This window comes from Myotis nattereri (genome assembly GCF_964212035.1).
Source record: "Myotis nattereri genome assembly, chromosome: 2".
Taxonomy (NCBI): Eukaryota; Metazoa; Chordata; class Mammalia; order Chiroptera; family Vespertilionidae; genus Myotis; species Myotis nattereri.
In genome coordinates, this window is record NC_138076.1 from 163,593,559 (window position 1) to 163,611,617 (window position 18,059).

General features: G+C 50.7%; 2 protein-coding genes across 2 annotated transcripts; both read right to left on the reverse strand.

Moving 5' to 3' along the window:
* Positions 1-1,410: 1,410 nt before the first annotated feature.
* On the reverse strand, positions 1,411-3,732 carry MFSD5 (major facilitator superfamily domain containing 5). The gene is made up of 2 exons (XM_081084360.1): positions 3,623-3,732; positions 1,411-3,023 (listed from the first exon to the last, which is right to left on the reverse strand). The coding sequence occupies exon 2, from the start codon at positions 3,003-3,005 to the stop codon at positions 1,653-1,655; it is 1,353 nt and encodes a 450-aa protein (XP_080940486.1). The 5' UTR covers positions 3,006-3,023; positions 3,623-3,732; the 3' UTR covers positions 1,411-1,652.
* Positions 3,733-12,453: 8,721 nt separating this feature from the next.
* LOC308513922 (uncharacterized protein) lies at positions 12,454-12,969 on the reverse strand (the record flags this gene model as incomplete). Its single annotated transcript, XM_081083988.1, has 1 exon — positions 12,454-12,969. One exon carries the CDS (start codon positions 12,967-12,969, stop codon positions 12,454-12,456), a length of 516 nt encoding a protein of 171 aa, XP_080940114.1.
* Between the last annotated feature and the right edge of the window lie 5,090 nt (positions 12,970-18,059).

Genomic DNA, 18,059 nt, shown 5'->3' on the forward strand with positions numbered 1-18,059 from the left:
AATAACAATAAAATATATCTAGGTCCAGCTCAGGGCTAGAAAGAGGATGTGGAGTTATTCCAACAGATTCCGTCTTAGCTTCAAGGTGGGGGAAGGCAAAGGTATGTTTTTCTGTACTTAACCTCAACTTGTATTCCCTGCAGCCTGGGTGGGGGAACACGTGTTGTTTTTTTCTGCTCTAAGCAGGGACCTGAGACCACCACCCATTCCTCCCCCTCAGCCTTACCATGCAGAAGACCATCTATGCTGCATTCTTCTAGCACCAGCTGATGTTATCTCTCCACACAGGTTATAACTTGCAGGTCTTGGAGCATCTTGCATCTTCCTGTCTGGGAATTAGTCTGGGACCCAGGGAAAGGTTGTCAATTCCTTTCCAGAACAGGTGGGTCCCCCATGCCCAACTCAAGCACATTCCAGGACACACCCTTGAGCTTGCCCTCCCTCCACCCCCACCCTTCTTAAAGTTGGCTCTGCTTCCCCTGAGAAGCCCAGGTGTTGGTGGGAGGAGTAAAGGCAGATACCATCTGAGGTGAGGCAGGGAGGGGCCCACAAAACTGGTGTTCCCACTGGTACTGTTTCCTGCCCTGATGGCTCCCTCGCCCTCACTCAGTCTGGGTGGGGAAGAGTCAGGTAGTGACAAGATGTCCCAGTCCCTCAGCCATTCACTACTCTCTCACCTTGGCAGCCCTTCACTTAGATTTCATGCAAAGATACAGGACCTAGTGGGCCCAGTGATGCTGGACAAATAGCATCTTCACAGCCCCCAGAGGCAGAAGACAGGTAACATGCCTGTGGGGAGCTGCAAGCTTCTTCCTGTAGGAAGGCCCTGAATTTGCCCCAAGGGGTGGATATAGAAGCAGCCCAAGCCCCTGGAATCTTTGCTCAGTGGCATCCACCCCACATGCTCCAGAGATTGTCTCACCCTGGCTGTGGAGCAAGGGTTTTGCTTGGCAACTGGAGAGGATGCCTGTCCCCAGGGTAACAAGATATGGAGGACTGTCCTACCTGGTTTGGCTCAGTGGATAGAGCGTTGGCTTGCGGACTAAAGGGTCCCAGGTTCAATTCCGGTCAAGGGCACATGCCTGGGTTGCGGGCTTGACCCTCAGTTGGGGGTGTGCAGGAGGCAGCCAATCAATGATTCTCTCTCATCATTGATGTTTCTCTCTCTCTTCCTCTCCCTTCCTTTCTGAAATCAATAAAAATATATTTTTTAAAAAAGATATGGAGGACCTAGTAGCCTCAGGCATTTCCCACCCATTTCTGCTTACAGAAAATTTCAAAACTCAGTTTAAGCTGGATACAGTCTTAGGCTACAAATACAAACATTCTGCTGATAACTCCACCTTTATCTTCTCCCCACCAGAAACTACTAAGGTGGGTACAGGTCAGGATGAGTAAATCAAATCAATGATCAGTGAAAAGTGTTTATTTTTAAATTGAAAAGGGAAAGGGAGTAACACAGAGGCAACTTTTGGCATCTTCTTTTCAGGATATCACCCCCATGTACTCCCCAACCCAAAGCACTGGCAGGAGGGTCCCCAAGGACAGGCTGAGGGGCCAGATAGTCCCAAAGTCAGTCAACGAGAGATCTGTACAACCCTGGAGAGGTGGAAGTCAAGAGTCTGCCCCAGCCCCCCTGTCTTGAAACAGAGTTAGAGCTCAGGGGCATAGGGCTCCCCATTGGGCGAGGACACCCGCAACTCAGCATCATGCCTTACCACGGTGAAGAGCCCCACCACTGCCAGCAGAGCCATCACCATGACAGCAGAGCAGATGCTGAACATGTTCCGCGTGCCTGTTTTGCGATCACTATCATGAAGGACTAGGAGCCCCAGGCAGGCCAGCAAGTGCAGGGGCACCCGGAACCAGTTGAGGACACCAGCTTGCTCTGTCTCGGGGATCACCTTCCTCCGCAGGAAGCTCATGCTGGGAAAGTATAGGCCACAGGCCAATTCGATAAGTAGGAAGGCTATGAAGGACTCCACTGGACTCTCCTGGCCTGGACTGGTGGAGAAAGTCAGCATGAAGAGGGAGAAGACAACGATGAGGACAGCAAGGGAGAGCAGATGCATAGGCTGAAGGTGGTACCTCTTGGAGGTAGCGATGCGATACAAGGAAGAGCCGAGCAGGCTGGCTGCCATGAAGCTGGAGAAGATGATGCCCAGTGGGGCCCCGTGTGGGTCCAGCACCGGTGTCCAGAGGAAGACAAAGATGAAGATGACACTCTCAAACAGGGCTTGTATGGTGCCTAGCAGCAGCACACGGCGGTCCGACAGGAGGCAGCGCAGGCCCCCAGCACAGGTCCTTGAGAAGGCACGCTGCCGATCATAGTTCTCTCCCCAGGTGTGAAGGGCCAAGGCCCCCGCCAGAGCCAAGAGAGGGATGGCAGCCACAAAGGGCGCGACAGGCCCTAGTCCCATCCAGCAGGCCACAGCCTCAGCGGCCACACCTGCCACGACAGCCAGCACATGGTTCCAGAAGGCAGCACGGGCAAAGGTGGCTGGGATCCACTCCGCAGGGAAGTCATGCCGCTCCAAGTGCTCATGGATGTACCAGGCCTCGAAGGCAGAGAAGAGCAGGGCGGTGGACAGCCCACCAAGTGCCCGGCCTACCAGCAACACAAAGTAGTCCCGAGAGAGTTTGGTTAGGCAGCACAGGGAGTACGTGAGGGAGAAGAGGACACAGGACTTCTTTCGACCCAGCCAATCCACCAGGGAGGAGGCCACCAGTCCAAAGAGGACCGTGGAGGCGAGGCCGCAGACATAGAGGATGGCAATCTGACCCTCCAGGAAGTGGTAATGCTGATAGAGTTTATAGAGGTAGGGGGCCTGAAGCCAGTCGGCGGCCAGGGCCAGGAAGTAGACCTGATAAAAGTCCAGTTGAAACCGCACGAAGGAGGGGTTGCTGCAGGCCCTTCCCGGGGGCTTAGCCCGGCATCTTGACAGCTCCAACCCCAGGCAGGAGGTCAGGAGGACCACAAAGACAAGGTAGGCCGTCACCAGCATGGCGGGCCCCCGGACGACCTGGGGAAACAAGGGGGTTTCAGAGTCACATCCATGGCCCGGGCAGCGCGGTCAAGGGGCTGGGTGTCTGCGCAGAAGGCGGCTGTACCCTCCCGCCGGCCGAGGGCACTCCCCCGCCCCTCCGCTCCACTCCCCGGAGCGCAGACCGGAGGGACCAGTCGGGTGGGTGGGAGGAGTGGCCCGCCAGCGCGGTCTCCTAGGACACGGAGGGGCAGGGAGGGGCAGGGAGGGGCAGGAGGAGAGGGGAGAAGACTGACGATTCGCCCCACCCTGGCCTGCTAGAGCAAGGAAGTCCCTTCAATAATCCCCGCTCGCCCCTTCAGTGAAGGGGCTCCTGCCCGCTTCCCCACAGCTCCCGCCTGCTTCCGTCCATCACCTCCCATCCTCTCCGGGGAGCCCGTGTTTGCCCTCCATGCCGCGTCTCCGGCCCCGGGCATCCCTGCCGCGGGCGCGGGCCCCTAGGGTTGCGGCCGGGTCAGCAGCGTGCATCTCCGATTCCCCCTCCTCGAGGTCACGGGAATCCCCTGGCGCCCCCTGGCCCCCGCCCGGCGCCGCCGCGCCGCCACCCCCGCTCGCGCCTCACACGGACGCCGTCTCACCTGCTGCCCCGGTCTGCGGGGACGCTCCGGACACGTCCGGCTCCAGGCCGCCCGGCCGCCCGGCCCGCTCCACCTCCGGCTCCGGCTCCGGCTCGGGTTCCAGCGGCGCGCCCGCCCCTCACAGCCTGCTTCCGGGAGCCTGGCAGGCCTCCGGTCGCCGCCATGATGGTCCCGTCACGTGACGGGGACGTCGAGCGCGAGCCCCGCCCCTGGCCCCGCCCCGCCCTCTCGCCCCTCCCCGCCCCGCGCGCCGCGGAACCCCGGGCGCCTTTGGGGGGACGACGGGAGGCAGGAAAAGTCGCCGATTTCGTCCCGCCTTGCCCACTGCCTCCTCCCCGAACCCGCTTCCTAAACTCCCGGATACCTGCGGGCCACCCCGAAGTAAAGGCCTATTTACTCTCTCTTTCTCCGCGCCGTAGGCCAGAGGGCACGGCTGTGCCCGGGAAAATGCCCGCGAACCCGCGGCTGGAGCTGCCCAAGGAACACGGCCACCCTAAGCCGGGACCGGTCTTCTGTCCTTTCTCTCATCGTGGTGGCGTCCAGGCCAGAAGCCAGCTGTCGTGGCGTCCAGGCCAGGAGTCGGTCTGGCAGACACCTGCGGGAGGCAGTGTGGTGTAAAGGACTTGGACTCCCGGCCGCGGACGGACGAGGCTCAGATCCCACCCCGTCCGTCCCTTACCAGCTGCCTGGCCTCGGGCAAGCCACCTAACTCCTCGGTGTCCCAGTTTCTTCATCTGAAGTCAGAGCAGAGCGGTGCCCAAGTAAAAAGGCCGAAGGTCAGCAGCAGCATAGGGTTAGCGCCCGGAGCGCGCTAACCTCCTGTCACTTGCAAACCCTGTCACCTTGCCCACCGCTGGCTCCGTGGATACCGAGTGGTCCTGCGGAAGGAAGGGTCCCGGGTTCCATTCTGGGCGAGGGCACGTGCCCAGTTGCGGGATCGAACAGCAGTCGGGGCGAGGCAGCCGGTCAATGATTCTCTCTCATCATTGAGGTTTCTATCTCCCTCTCCCTCTCCCTGCTTCTCTGAAATCAATTTAAAAATATATTATTTTTTAAGTTAAGAAATATTTTTAAACAAACAAACAAACAAACTGTGTTACCTTGGAAAAGTTACTTAACGTCTCTTCGGCTTTAATTTGATCTCAAGGCCCTCCAATAGTTTCCCATTTCACCAAGCACAAAAAGCCAGAATCTTTACAATGGCCTGCAAACCCCTCTGTCCTGTTGGCTGCTACTTCTCTGACCTCATCGCCTACCGTTCTCCACTCTACTCCTACTCTGTCTGCACTGGCTGTCACCAGGGCCTTTGCACATTAGGCCCTGTAAGGTTCTGGTTCTCCAGATAGCCACATGGTTCCCTCCCTCAGTGCTCCAGTTCTCTGTACAGATGTCACTTTATCAGAGGGGCCTTTCTTGCCATCCTGTTTAAAACAGCAACAACAACACCTCCACCACCGAAATCTACCTGCTTTCCTGCTAACACTATTCTCCTTTGCTGCATTTTCTCCATTGCACTTACCATTTGGCATACCATATATTTTTAGTTGTTTATTTATTTACTAGAGGCCTGGTGCACAAAAATTTGTGCACTTGGGGGGACGGGGGAGAGTCCCTCAGCCCGGCCTATGCCCTCTCGCAGTCTGGGACCCCTCGGGAGATAACGACCTGCTGGCTTAGGCCTGCTCCCGGGTGGCAGAGGGCAGGCCCAATCCCTAGGTGTAGCCCCTGGTCAGGCTCAGAGCAGGGCCAATTGGGGAGTTGGGGCGCCGCCCCCTGTCATGCACAGAGCAGGGCAGATTGGGAGGTTGCGATGCCACCCTCAGTCACGCTCAGGGTAGGGCCGACTGGGGGGTTGGGGCACCGCCCCCTGTCACACTCAAGGCAGGGTCAATGGGGAGATTGCGGCGCCACCCCCTGTCACGCACAAAGCAGGGCCCATCAGTGGGGTTGGGGCTCCATATCCTGTCACGCACAGAGCAGGGTCAATCAGGGGGTTGGGGAGCTCCCCCCTGTCACTCACAGAGTAGGGCTGATAGCGGAGTTGGGGCACCGCCCGCTGTCACACACAGAGCAGGGCAGATCAGGGGGTTGGGGCGCCGCCTTCTATCACCCACAGAGCAGGGCCAATCAGGGGGTTGGGGCGCCACCACTCTCACACTCAGGGCAGGGCCGATGGGGAAGTTATGGCTCTACCCCGTCACACAGAGCAGGGCCCAGGGCCGGGGGGGGGGAGGGGGGGCACCGCACCCTGTCACACACAGAGCAGGGCTGATCAGGGGGTTGGGGCTCCGCACCCTGTCACACACACAGCCGCAGGGCAATCAGGGGGTTGGGGAGCTCCCCCCTATCAGGCACAGAGCAGGGCTGATCAGGGGGTTGGGGCGCCTTCCCCTGTCACGAACAGAGCAGGGTGGATAGGGAGGTTGTGGCCCCGCCCCCTGTCACACACAGAGCCACAGGGCGATCAGGGGGTTTGGGCACTGCCCCCTGTCATGCTGATCCCAGTTCCGGGAGGCCTCTCGGCTCTGCTGATCCCGGTGCTGGGAGGCATATTACCCTTTTACTATATAGGATAGAGGCCTGGTGCATGGGTGGGGGCCAGCTGGTTTGCCCTGAAGGGTGTCCTGGATCAGGGTGGGGGTCCCCACTGGGGTGCCTAGCCAGCCTGGGTGAGGGGATGATGGCTGTTTGCAGCTGGTCACACACCCTTCAGGGTGGGGGTCCCCACTGGGGTGCCTGGCCAGTCTGGGTGAGGGGCTGAGGGCTGTTTTCAGGCTGGCGGGTGACTAAAGCTCCCAACTGCTCCTTTTTTTCTTTTTTTCTTTTTATTCTGGGCCAGCTTTAGCTCTGGCTCCAGCTCTGAGGCCTCTGCTGCTGAAAGCAGGTATCTGGTTTGTTTGGGTTCTATAATCGAAACACTGTATCAACTCCAGCTCTGAGATCCCAGCTGGCTGAAAGCAGGTTTCTGGGGTTTTGTTTAGCTTCTATATTTGTAACAATGTTTCAAACTGCAAGCTCAGAGGCCGGCAAGGAAGGCGGAGAACGTTGGTTTCCTCCGTCACTAAAGCAAGCAAGCCTCATGTTAGTTTCAAGCTGCCTGGCTGCCCGCTGCCATCTTGGCTGGCAGTTAATTTGCATATCGCCTTGATTAGCCAATGGGAAGGGTAGCGGATGTACGGCTAATTACCATGTTTCTCTTTTATTAGATAGGACTATCTCTGCCCAGCTGATTTTTATCTGCTTTGTTCACTTGTATTTCCAGTACTTAAAACAGTTACTGGTACATTTTTCAAAATTTAATAAATATTTGATGAATAAATGAATACGTTAATCCATGTAATTACTCTAAAAAGTGCTGGCCTACCCTAGCTGGTGTGGCCAGGTTGGTGTATCATCCCATGTACCAAAAGGTGGCCAGTTTCATTCCCAGTCAGGGCACATACAAGAATCAACCAATGGCCTTAGCCAGTTTGGCTCAGTGGATAGAGCAGCCGTGGGCAAACTACGGCCCGTGGGCCAGATCCGGCCTGTTTGAAATGAATAAAACTATTGAAAAAAAAGACCGTACCCTTTTATGTAATGATGTTTACTTTGAATTTATATTAGTTCACACAAACACTCCATCCGTGCTTTTGTTCCGGCCCTCCGGTCCAGTTTAAGAACCCATTGTAGCCCTCGAGTCAAAAAGTTTGCCCACCCCTGGGATAGAGTGTTGGCCTGTGGACTGGGGTCCTGGTCAAGGGCACATGCCTGGGTTGTGAGCTCCATCCCCAGTGGGGTGTGTGCAGGAGGCAGCCGATCAATGATTCTCTCTCATCATTGATGTTTCTCTCTCCCTCTTCCTTCCTCTCTGAATTCAATAAAAATATATTCTAAAAAAAGAATCAACCAATGAATGCATTAAAAAGTGGAGCAACAAATTGATCTCAATTTCTCTTAAAAAATATAAAAAATTAAGTTTGGAGCATAGTGGGTGGGAGGGTCTGAGATTACATCTCAGAAATTCATATAATAAAGGAAACAGTTGAGATTTGTATCCAAGCTCCAAAGTTCCTGCATCCCTAACTGGCAAACTTCTAGAGAGTAGGAAGGGGTAGTGGTTTCCATGCGTTCATCTAGAAACACTAAGACTCAAAAAATCATTTTTCTCACGGAGCAGGCAAAGCACTGAGGGAAGAGGCCTGTATAAAGGTTCTTACATGACACAAAGCCCTTACGAAGTCCTTCAGGAGGTGTCCCAATTCCCTTATTATACTACAATATTATCGCATTGGGTACAACCAACACCACTGGTGAGTGTTCAGAATCTTATTGTTCAACAGCACAAAATTTTCCATTTCAGTAAGATTTAATAGGTCAATTTTTCTGTTGTTTGGAATAACAGATGTGAGACTGCTAAAAATTTATGAATAGGAAAATCAGCTTCATGAAGCTCAGAACCAAAAACTAAAGGTTGGTAGAAACGCCCTCTTTTATGGGAATTTTTAATATGATACTGGTGATAGTGTAAGAAAATTTGATTTTTTATAGGGATAGACTATAAAAAATAGGGGTGGGCAAACTTTTTGACTTGAGGGCCACAATGGGTTCTTAAACTGGACCGGAGGGCTGGAACAAAAGCATGGATGGAGTGTTTGTGTGAACTAATATAAATTCAAAGTAAACATCATTACATAAAAGGGTACGGTCTTTTTTTTTTTTTTTAGTTTTATTCATTTCAAACGGGCCGGATCCAGCCCGCGGGCCATAGTTTGCCCATGGCTGGGATAGAGATTAGACTAAAATTGTTATTACTGAAAGCCAATGTCACTATCATATATATATATATATATATATATACTAGAGGCCCGGTGCACAAAATTTGTGCACTGGGGTGGGGGGTGTCCCTCAGCCCAGCCTGCGCCCCCTCCAATCTGGGACCCCTTGGGGGATTTCCAACTGCCAGTTTAGGCCTGATCCCGCATCGGCAGTCAGACATCCCTCTCACAATCTGGGACTGCTGGCTCCTAACCATTCGCCTGCCTGTCTGCCTGATTGCCCCTAACCACTTATGCCTGCCAGCCTGATCGCCTCCTAACTGCTCCCCTGCTGGCCTGATTGCCCCCAACTGCCCTCCCCTGCAGGCCTGGTTGCCCCCAACTGCCCTCCCCTGCCAGCCTGGTTACCCCTAATTGCCCTCCCCTGCTGGCCTGGTCACCCCCAACGGCCCTCCCCTGCCGGCCATCTTGTGATGATTTGTGGCGGCCATCTTGTGATGACGTGAGGGCATCACGCAAGGGTGTGACATCACCTATGCTTTTACTATATAGGATATATATATATATTTAAGAGAAGAAAAGTATTACTTTTGTGTAAATTTCTAATCTGTAGTATGAAACAAGTTATATAAGTGAAAAAAATCATGATTTCTCTAAGGTCATTCAGTGACTGAGGGCATGACTGACCCACATGCCCTCCAGCACAGTCCTGGACTGACGCTCCTTGAACTCATGATACCCAGCTTCCCAGTTGTTGGTAGTCCTTTCTTTGAGGGCGGAGGTCATCCTGAATGAAGGCAGGGAGTGGAACAGGATGGGCTTACATTTCTTGTCTTCTGTGTTCCAGGACTGAGGCCATTTTGTTCAGAGCACGTGACAGAGAGAGACTTAAAGCAAGATTCCATTATTTGGGATTATTTTTGTTTATATTAAGAACTATTCAAAATATGTTTGTTCTTTAAGGTTCTCCTGGCCCTGCAGAGCTGTGAAGCACAGCTGGAAAAGTCCTAAACATGAGGAATGTGCCAGCAGAGGACTGGAGGGGATGAAGGGCAGCCTGTGAGCACAACCCATCTCTAGTGCACGCTTCCAGTAGAAGGCAGGGAGGGCTGGGGTCTGTGTGGGAAGTCACACAGGGGAAGTCTTTCAGGGCAGGTGGGGAGGATGCTCTGGGAGTTACTAGGAAACATGCTTACCAGAGGAGCATCATTAAAAACTTTTATTACAAAAATGCTCAAACATACACAAAGGTAGAGAGCATAATTCTGTGAGCCTTTATATACTTAATTCAACAATGTTGATTTTGTCACTTTGTTCCTTCTACTCCTTTGTTTCTGTCATTTTTTATTTGCCAAAATATTTAAAATTAAATGTCACTTCAGTCCATACTTCCATATGCAGCTCTAGGAAATAAGAACCCCCCCTTTTTTTTACGTGACCCCAAAGCCATTTTTACATCTAACAAAATCAGCACTGATTCCTTGGCATCATAAACATCCGGTCCATAATTAACTGTCCTCAACTGCCGGAGACTGTCTTTTTACATTGGGTTGTCCAAATCAGGAACCAAACAAGGTCCTCATGTTCCATGTGGCAATTGTCTTGTAATGTCACCTCTCACCTTCTTCCCCCAGTCATTGACTAGTTGAAGAAACTGGGTCAGATATCCTTTAGAATGTCCTCCATTCAGGATGTGTCTTCTGACTTCCTCATTGTGTTATTTAATTTGTTCTTCTATCCCTAGTATTTCCTGTTAAATGGAGTTTTGGTTAAAATCATGTTCAGTGTTTTGTTTGGCAAGAGTCCTTCATAGACGGAGCTGAGTACTTCAGACTGCATTACACCAGGGGTGCACAGTGTGTGGCTGTGCCCCTTTTAGTAACGCTAAGATTCACCAGGGGCTCAGGTGGTGACAGCTTGATTCCTTCTTTGTAAATTTCTCCATCAACCATCATACTTGGTTTTATCCATTGAAGATTCTTGCTTTAATCAATTATTACATTAAGGGTTACAAATGCTGATTTTTCCGATTCCATATTCCTTCCATATTAGCTGAAATTCTTCCATAAATAAGAAGTTTTCTCCACACTTACAGTTATTTGGCTACCCTGAAATATAGTTTCTACAGGACAGACAGCATAAATGTTTAATTCTTTTTCTTTTTAATTGCCAATTTTCAGAAAAAGAAGTTGGGAGGAGCATCATTTAAAAAAAAATTCGCCCTAGCTGGTTTGGCTCAGTAGATGGAGCGTTGGCCTGCAGACTGAGGGGTCCCAGGTTTGGTTCCGGTCAGGGGCATGTGCCTTGGTTGCGGGTGCATCCCCGGTGGCGGGTGTGCAGGAGGCAGCTGGTCGATGTTTCTCTCTCATCGATGTTTCTAGCTCTCTATCCCTCTCCCTTCCTCTCTGTAAAAAAATCAATAAAATATATTTTAAAAAATTTCATCTTAGAGCTGAATAGGGATAGATGGCCTAGATAGTGGGTGGGGCACTTGTGTCTAACCCTCACTCACCTCAGGGCATGGAGTGTGTGGGGGACAGACAGATACTAGAGGGCTTAGTGTCCTGGTCCTTGGACAGCAATGAGGTGGGCATGTGACTGATTTGGCAGCTGCAGGATGGAGAGAGAGAGAGAGAGAGAGAGAGAGAGAGAGAAACAGCTAGACACAGAACACAGGAAGAGAGATAAAGACAGAAAGGGAAACAGAAATGAGAGATCACAAATGAAATGTACCCAATAGCAGAATAGGACAGACAAGCAGAGCGATGTGAGGTGGATTGAAAGACCAAGGAAGAAAATAGACATGAAGATAAAGATTGAGCCAGGAAGGGGGAAAGAAAAAGACGTATATGTTAAGTAGATTTAAAATTGAAAGGGTAAATAGAAGGAGGGAGAATTAGAGCACTAGAGAGTAGGGAAAACACATATCAAGACACAAGTTAGGTGAAGGCAGAATGACCCAGTGATAGAGAGAAAGAAGGAAGCAGAAATGGAGAGAGTGATGTGGAAAGATAGAAGGAAAGGTAAATGGAAGGATAAACAGAGATGTAAAGGAAAAAAACAAAGGGTTCCAGAGAAGGAGACTGAGAAAGAGAAGACTGAAAAAGGCTAGTGTCCGAGAACTTCAGAAATGTGGAGGCTCAGGGGCTCTCAGCTTAGGGTCCAGTCCTGGGCAGATACCCAGTCTCTCACTCACAGCTTCCTCGTGGTGGTTTCTTCATCCCCCTATTCCGACTCCCCAGGGACAGGGGACTCGTGACTGGCCATGTGTGGATGGGATTGATGGGAACTGAGTCAAGGGTTCCCAGCTTCCCTCACCCCATACCGGATGAGCAGAGATGTTTCAGATGGGACTAATCCTGGAAGATTGAGGTCATGAGGCTGGGCTAGCACTCAGAGATTTGCAAGACAAGACGTCCAGGCAGAGAGCACCAGATTCCTAAAAGCAAAGGACCATGTATGATGTCATGACATCCAAGGGGAGGAAGGAGCTAAAACCCCGCTGCTCAGCCTCCTCTTCTGGTCCAAGAGCCACTGATCTATCATCTTTGCCTGACTCAAGATGAGAGGTAAGGGGTCCAGAGACTCTTGTGTCAGTTAGGGATATGGGTGGAGGTTCAAGGGCCAAAAAATGGCCCCTGGGCAGAGGGTCCCCTACCACCTCTAGAAGAAGAATTTATCTATGTGAACTCAGAGGAGCCAAGAAGAGTCCCCAAGGAGGGTGACGAGCCGGGGGGTGGGGGAGTGTGGGGGGGTGGGGGATGGCCAACTTGCTTACCTTCAGAGGCCTTGCAGGAGGCTCTGAGAACAGTTTCCATTCCAAAGGTTGCAGAAGAAGAGTTTCTGGAACCAGCAGGAACATGCCCAGAAACTAACTTCAAAGCAGATGCCTGTTCCCACCCCCAGGACTGAGGGGGAGGGAGGCCAGGGGCTCTAAGCGGTGTGCTGCCTTTACCTTCTGGGTGAGGGGTCCAGGTGACCCCTCTTACTCCACCCAGAGCTTCTGCCTCCTGAGGAAGCAGCTCCAGAAGGGCTCCAGAAGACTGACAGTCTCTTTAGGGGGCGATAGCCCGCCTAGACTATCAGACAGTGCCACCGAGAGGTGCGAGAGGTGCGTTGTCCCCTGAAGCAGCAGCTGCAGTGGCCAATGGAGCCTGGAGGCCCCCAGGCAGGCCCTCTGCCACAGCCACAGTTGTTACTATAGGCCAAACAGGAGCTGGGACAGGCGCATCGGCCCTTGGCACTAGGGTAAATGGGGCAAGGTGAGGGATGGCAGTAGGTCAAGTGAGGATCAGAGCATGGGACACCAGAACTATGGTGACAAGTTGAGGGAGGACAGGCAGGGCAGGAGCAGGTGCAGGGTGGGCCAGGGAGGCTGGGACAGGAGGGACAGGTAGCTGCATAAGAGGGGTAGGCAGTGCAGTTGCAGGTGGGATGAGGACAGGCAGGGCAGGGGCAGGCACAGGCAGAGGGAGGACAGGATAGACAAGGAGAGGCAGCTGGTGGGACATGCCCAGAGGGTGCAGGAGGTTGTTGGTGGGTGGCCTTCTTGTTTCGTGGCCCCAAACGTAGCCCCAGAGAGAAGTCCATTCAGCTGCAGAATCTGCCAGGCTTGGGGGTTGAGTGAAGGGGGGGCAGGGGTAGAGTAGGAGGGGCGGACTGAAGTGGGGGCGGGTGGCGGTGTGTGGGGGGAGGGGTACAGGATTAAACCTAAGACACTGCTGATCCTTGCTGATCCTTCAGGGAGCTCAGACCTCTCCAATCAGCCCTCTTCTTCCAGGCCTGCCCAGCAATGCTCTCCCGTGGTGCTCCTCTCCACTGGAAACCTCTGTCTGCACCAGACCAGAACACGCCCTTCACCTCGGACGTGCACTTGCATGCCTTCAGTCCTTGCTCACACTGTTCCTTCAGCTTGGAGTGCCTTTTCTCTTTTCTTCACCTGGCAAGGTCCTATAGCAGCGGTTCTCAACCTGTGGGTGGCGACCCCTTTGAGGGTCGAATGACCCTTTCACAGGGGTCGCCTAAGACCATCGGAAAACACGTATATAATTACATATTGTTTTTGTGATTAATCACTATGCTTTAATTATGTTCAATTTGTAACAATGAAAATACATCCTGCATATCAGATATTTACATTACGATTCATAACAGTAGCAAAATTACAGTTATGAAGTAGCAACGAAAATAATTTTATGGTTGGGGGTCACCACAGCATGAGGAACTGTATTAAAGGGTTGCGGCATTAGGAAGGTTGGCAACCACTGTCCTATAGTCTCTGAACTCTTTCCTTTTATTTAATCAAAAAGTATTTCTTGAGCCCTAGCTGGCTTGGCTCAGTGGCTAGAGCATTGGCCTGTGGACTGAAGGGTCCCAGGTTCGATTCCGGCCAAGGGCACATGCCTGGGTTGCAGGCTCGATCCCCAGTAGAGGACCTGCTGGAGGCAGCCGATCAATGATCTTCATCATTGATGTTTCTCTCTCTCTCCCCCTCTTCCTTTCTCTCTGAAATCAATAAAGAAATATATTTTTAAAAAAAAGAAAAAAGGAGGAGAACCAAGATGGCGGCATAGGTTAACGCCGGAGTTTGCTGCCTTGAACAACTACTTCAAAAGTGAAACTAAAAAACGAAACGGACATCACCCAGAACCACAGGAACGCTGGCTGAGTGGAAGTCCTACAACCAGGAGGAAAGAGAAACACATACGGACACTCAGAGGAGGCCCAGTGCTGAAGTCAAATTCTGAGGTGCGGAGTGCATGGAGCGGGCTGGCGGTGGAGGGTGCGGTTGGCATTTTCAATCGGGAGGGAGTCGCAGACTCTGAGCTCCAGATACAGGGGAGTCTTTAGGGACCCAGACTCAAACGGGTGAAGCGGGACTGTCTGGCTTCGGTCAGAGCGAGTGCAGCTTTCTCTCTCCGAGGTTTGCAGCGGGTGCTGGGACTCAGAGAGGCAGAGCCCCTGGGGACAGGACTGAGAGCCGCCATAACTGCTCTCTCCGGCCCACCCTGTTGATCCTGTGCGACCTGACCCGCCCAAGCCCTGCACAGAGGCATTTGCTGGATAGCCTCAGGCAAACGCCAGATTAGCACCTCCCTAGAGGACAGAAGTTCTCTCACTGCAGACACAGCTGATTCTCATAGCCACTTGGCCTGGAGGTCAAACCCTCCCTGGTATTAGCTACAACAATCAAGGTTTAACTATAAGACTGTGCACAAAGACCACTAGGGGGTGCACCAAGGAAGCATAACAAAATGCGGAGACAAAGAAACAGGACAAAATTGTCAATGGAAGATATAGAGTTCAGAACCACACTTTTAAGGTCTCTCAAGAACTGTTTAGAAGCCGCCGATAAACTTAATGAGATCTACAAGAAAACTAATGAGACCCTTGATGTTATATTGGGGAACCAACTAGAAATTAAGCATACACGGACTGAAATAACGAATATTATACAGACTCCCGACAGCAGACCAGAGGAGCGCAAGAATCAAGTCAATGATTTGAAATGCGAGGAAGCAAAAAACACCCAACCGGAAAAGCAAAATGAAAAAAGAATCCAAAAATGCGAGGATAGTGTAAGGAGCCTCTGGGACAGCTTCAAGCGTACCAACATCAGAATTATACGGGTGCCAGAAGATGAGAGAGAGCAAGATATTGAAAACCTATTTGAAGAAATAATGACAGAAAACTTCCCCCACCTGGTGAAAGAAATGGACTTACAGGTCCAAGAAGCGCGGAGAACCCCAAACAAAAGGAATCCAAAGAGGACCACACCAAGACACATCATAATTAAAATGCCAAGAGCAAAAGATAAAGAGAGAATCTTAAAAACAGCAAGAGAAAGAAACTCAGTTACCTACAAGGGAATACCCATACGACTGTCAGCTGATTTCTCAACAGAAACTTTGCAGGCCAGAAGGGAGTGGCAAGAAATATTCAAAGTGATGAATACCCAGAACCTACAACCAAGATTACTTTATCCAGCAAAGCTATCATTCAGAATTGAAGGTCAGATAAAGAGCTTCACAGATAAGGAAAAGCTAAAGGAGTTCATCACCACCAAACCAGGATTATATGAAATGCTGAAAGGTATCCTTTAAGAAGAGGAAGAGGAAGAAAAAGGTAAAGATACAAATTATGAACAACAAATATGCATCTATCAACAAGTGAATCTAAGAATCAAGTGAATAAATAATCTGATGAACAGAATGAACTGGTGATTATAATAGAATCAGGGACATAGAAAGGGAATGGACTGACTATTCTTGGGGGGGGGGGGAAGGGGTGTGGGAGATGCGGGAAGAGACTGGACAAAAATCGTGCACCTATGGATGAGGACAGTGGGTGGGGAGTGAGGGCGGAGGGTGGGGCGGGAACTGGGAGGAGGGGAGCTATGGGGGGGAAAAAAGAGGAACAAATGTAATAATCTGAACAATAAAGATTTAATTAAAAAAAGAAAAAAAAGAAAAGAAAAAAGTATTTCTTGAGCTCCAGGCACCTGACAACTGCTTGGGTAAAGACCCCAGCCCATTACTCTCCAGCCCTGAAGAGATGCTTCAGGATCCCAAACTGTCCCCAGAAGTGACCTAGGGAAGCAGCAGCAGCAGCAGCAGCAACAGTGCTCTGAGACTGAGCCAGGGATATTGGTGGGAGCTGGCAGCAGAGGGGGGATGCCTGGGTTCTAGGTGTTTCCAGAAGGGGCATGCCTGGCTCTCTCTGGGAGACTGACAACCAGCCTGGAAAGACAGCTAAGTTTCCTCTTTCATTGAGCTCCCATAAAAGTGAGGGGTGCGGTGAAGCCGAGACAGCCAGGGTGAGGCTGGGACGGCTCCAGTGAGGTTGGGACAGATAATGGGGACCAGTATAGACTGATGAACAGGGATAGATGCAGAGGCAGAGCAGCATTGAACAGACTGTCAAACTACAGTGGGAAGCCTGGGGAGGGTTTGGAGAGGGGGGTTAAGAGATCAACCGAAGGACTTATATGCATGCATATAAGAATAATGGACACAGACACTGGGGGGTAGGGGCCGGGGGAATGTCAAGGGGGGGAAAAAAGGAGACATATGTAGTACTCTTTGTAATACTTCAAGAAATAAAAATTATTAAAACAAAAAAGCGAGGGGTGGCGCTGGATGGATATTAAAACCAAACAGGTAGCCCTGGCTGGTGGGGCTCACTTGGTTGGCGTGTCCTCCAGGACACCAGAAGGTGGTGGTTCCATTCCCGGTCAGGGCACATGCCCAGGTTGTGGGCTGGATCCTCAGCGGGGAGCGTGCAGGAGGCAGCTGATCAGTGATTCAGCATTAAGGTTTCTATCACTCTCCCCCTCTCCCTTCCTGTCTGAAATCAATAAAAAGATATTTTAATAAATAAATGGCTATTTTTTTAAAAAACCAAATAGATAAATGAACAAATACATTAGCTTTTTTTTCAGAGCACACAAATGGCGATGAAAAAAAAACACCCAGGGTGATGTGATAAAACGTGACTCAGAGAGATGGATTCATCACAAGGGGCAGCTAGACAGCTCCCAAATAGTCAGGTATGACAGCCCTTAAGGGTTTGGGGGAGATAAAATCTGTCAAGCCCTGGCCAACCATGGGAGAGCTGCCTGCGGCTGAATGGAACCCAGGAGAAATACAAAGCTGAGAAGGGGATAAGGGTTGCTGGAGATTGCAATCTGAAATCCGATGGTCAGGGAAAGTGCTACTGAGAAATGACATTTTAGCAAAGACCTACATAAAGTGAGGGAGCAAGTCATGGAGAATCCCAGAGAGGGGGGACAGCAAGTGCAAAGAGCAGAGAGGAGTTATAATGGCAGAGGTAGAGCAAGGCAGAGGCCATGGGAGTCACGGTAGGGACGTGGATCTTATTCCAAGAAGAAGGGAAAACTACTGAGGGTTTTAGGCAAGAAAGTATATGGGTTTTCTTGACTCTATGCCTGCCCCTGGTTAGAATGTTCTGCTTCCTGAGAAACTGGTACAACCATGCTGGGAAAAAGTTGGCTTTATCTGATAAAGCTGAGATTACCTCTATATACACTTCGACTCTTAGATTTGTAGCCTCAAAAATCCTTTATTTAAAAATATATTTTTATTGATTTCTTAGAGAGAGAGGAAGGGAGAGGAAGAGGGAGAGAGAGAGATACAGTGATGTGAAGGAGAAATATTGATTGATTGCCTCTTGTATGCACCCCATGTTGCCATGACCAGGAATCAAACTGGCGATCTCTTGCATGTATTGACTGGGAAACATGTACAAAAATATTTTTAGCAGCTCTATGATAGCCCAAACTGAAAACAACTCAAACATCCACCAACAATAGAGTAAAAAAATAAATTGTGCTGCTATGGAAAACAGTATGGAGGTTCCTCTAAAAATTAAAAATAGAACCACCATATGACCCAGCCATCCCACTTCTAGGTATTTACCCAAAGAAATCCAAAACAGTAATTTGGAAAGATATATGCACTCCTATTTTCATAGCTATAGCCAAGATATGGAAGCAACCTATGTGCCCATTGATAAATGATTGGATAAAAAGAATTTGGTACATATATACAATGGACTATTACTCAGTCATAAAAAAGAATGAAATTTTACCATTTGTGAAAACATGGATGAACTTAGAAGGTATTATGCTAAGTGAAATAATCAGAGAAAGATAAATACCA

Coding starts and splice junctions, on each gene's coding strand:
- MFSD5 (XM_081084360.1), bottom strand. CDS start 3,005: ATGCTGGTGACGGCCTACCTTGTCTTTGTGGTCCTCCTGACCTCCTGC.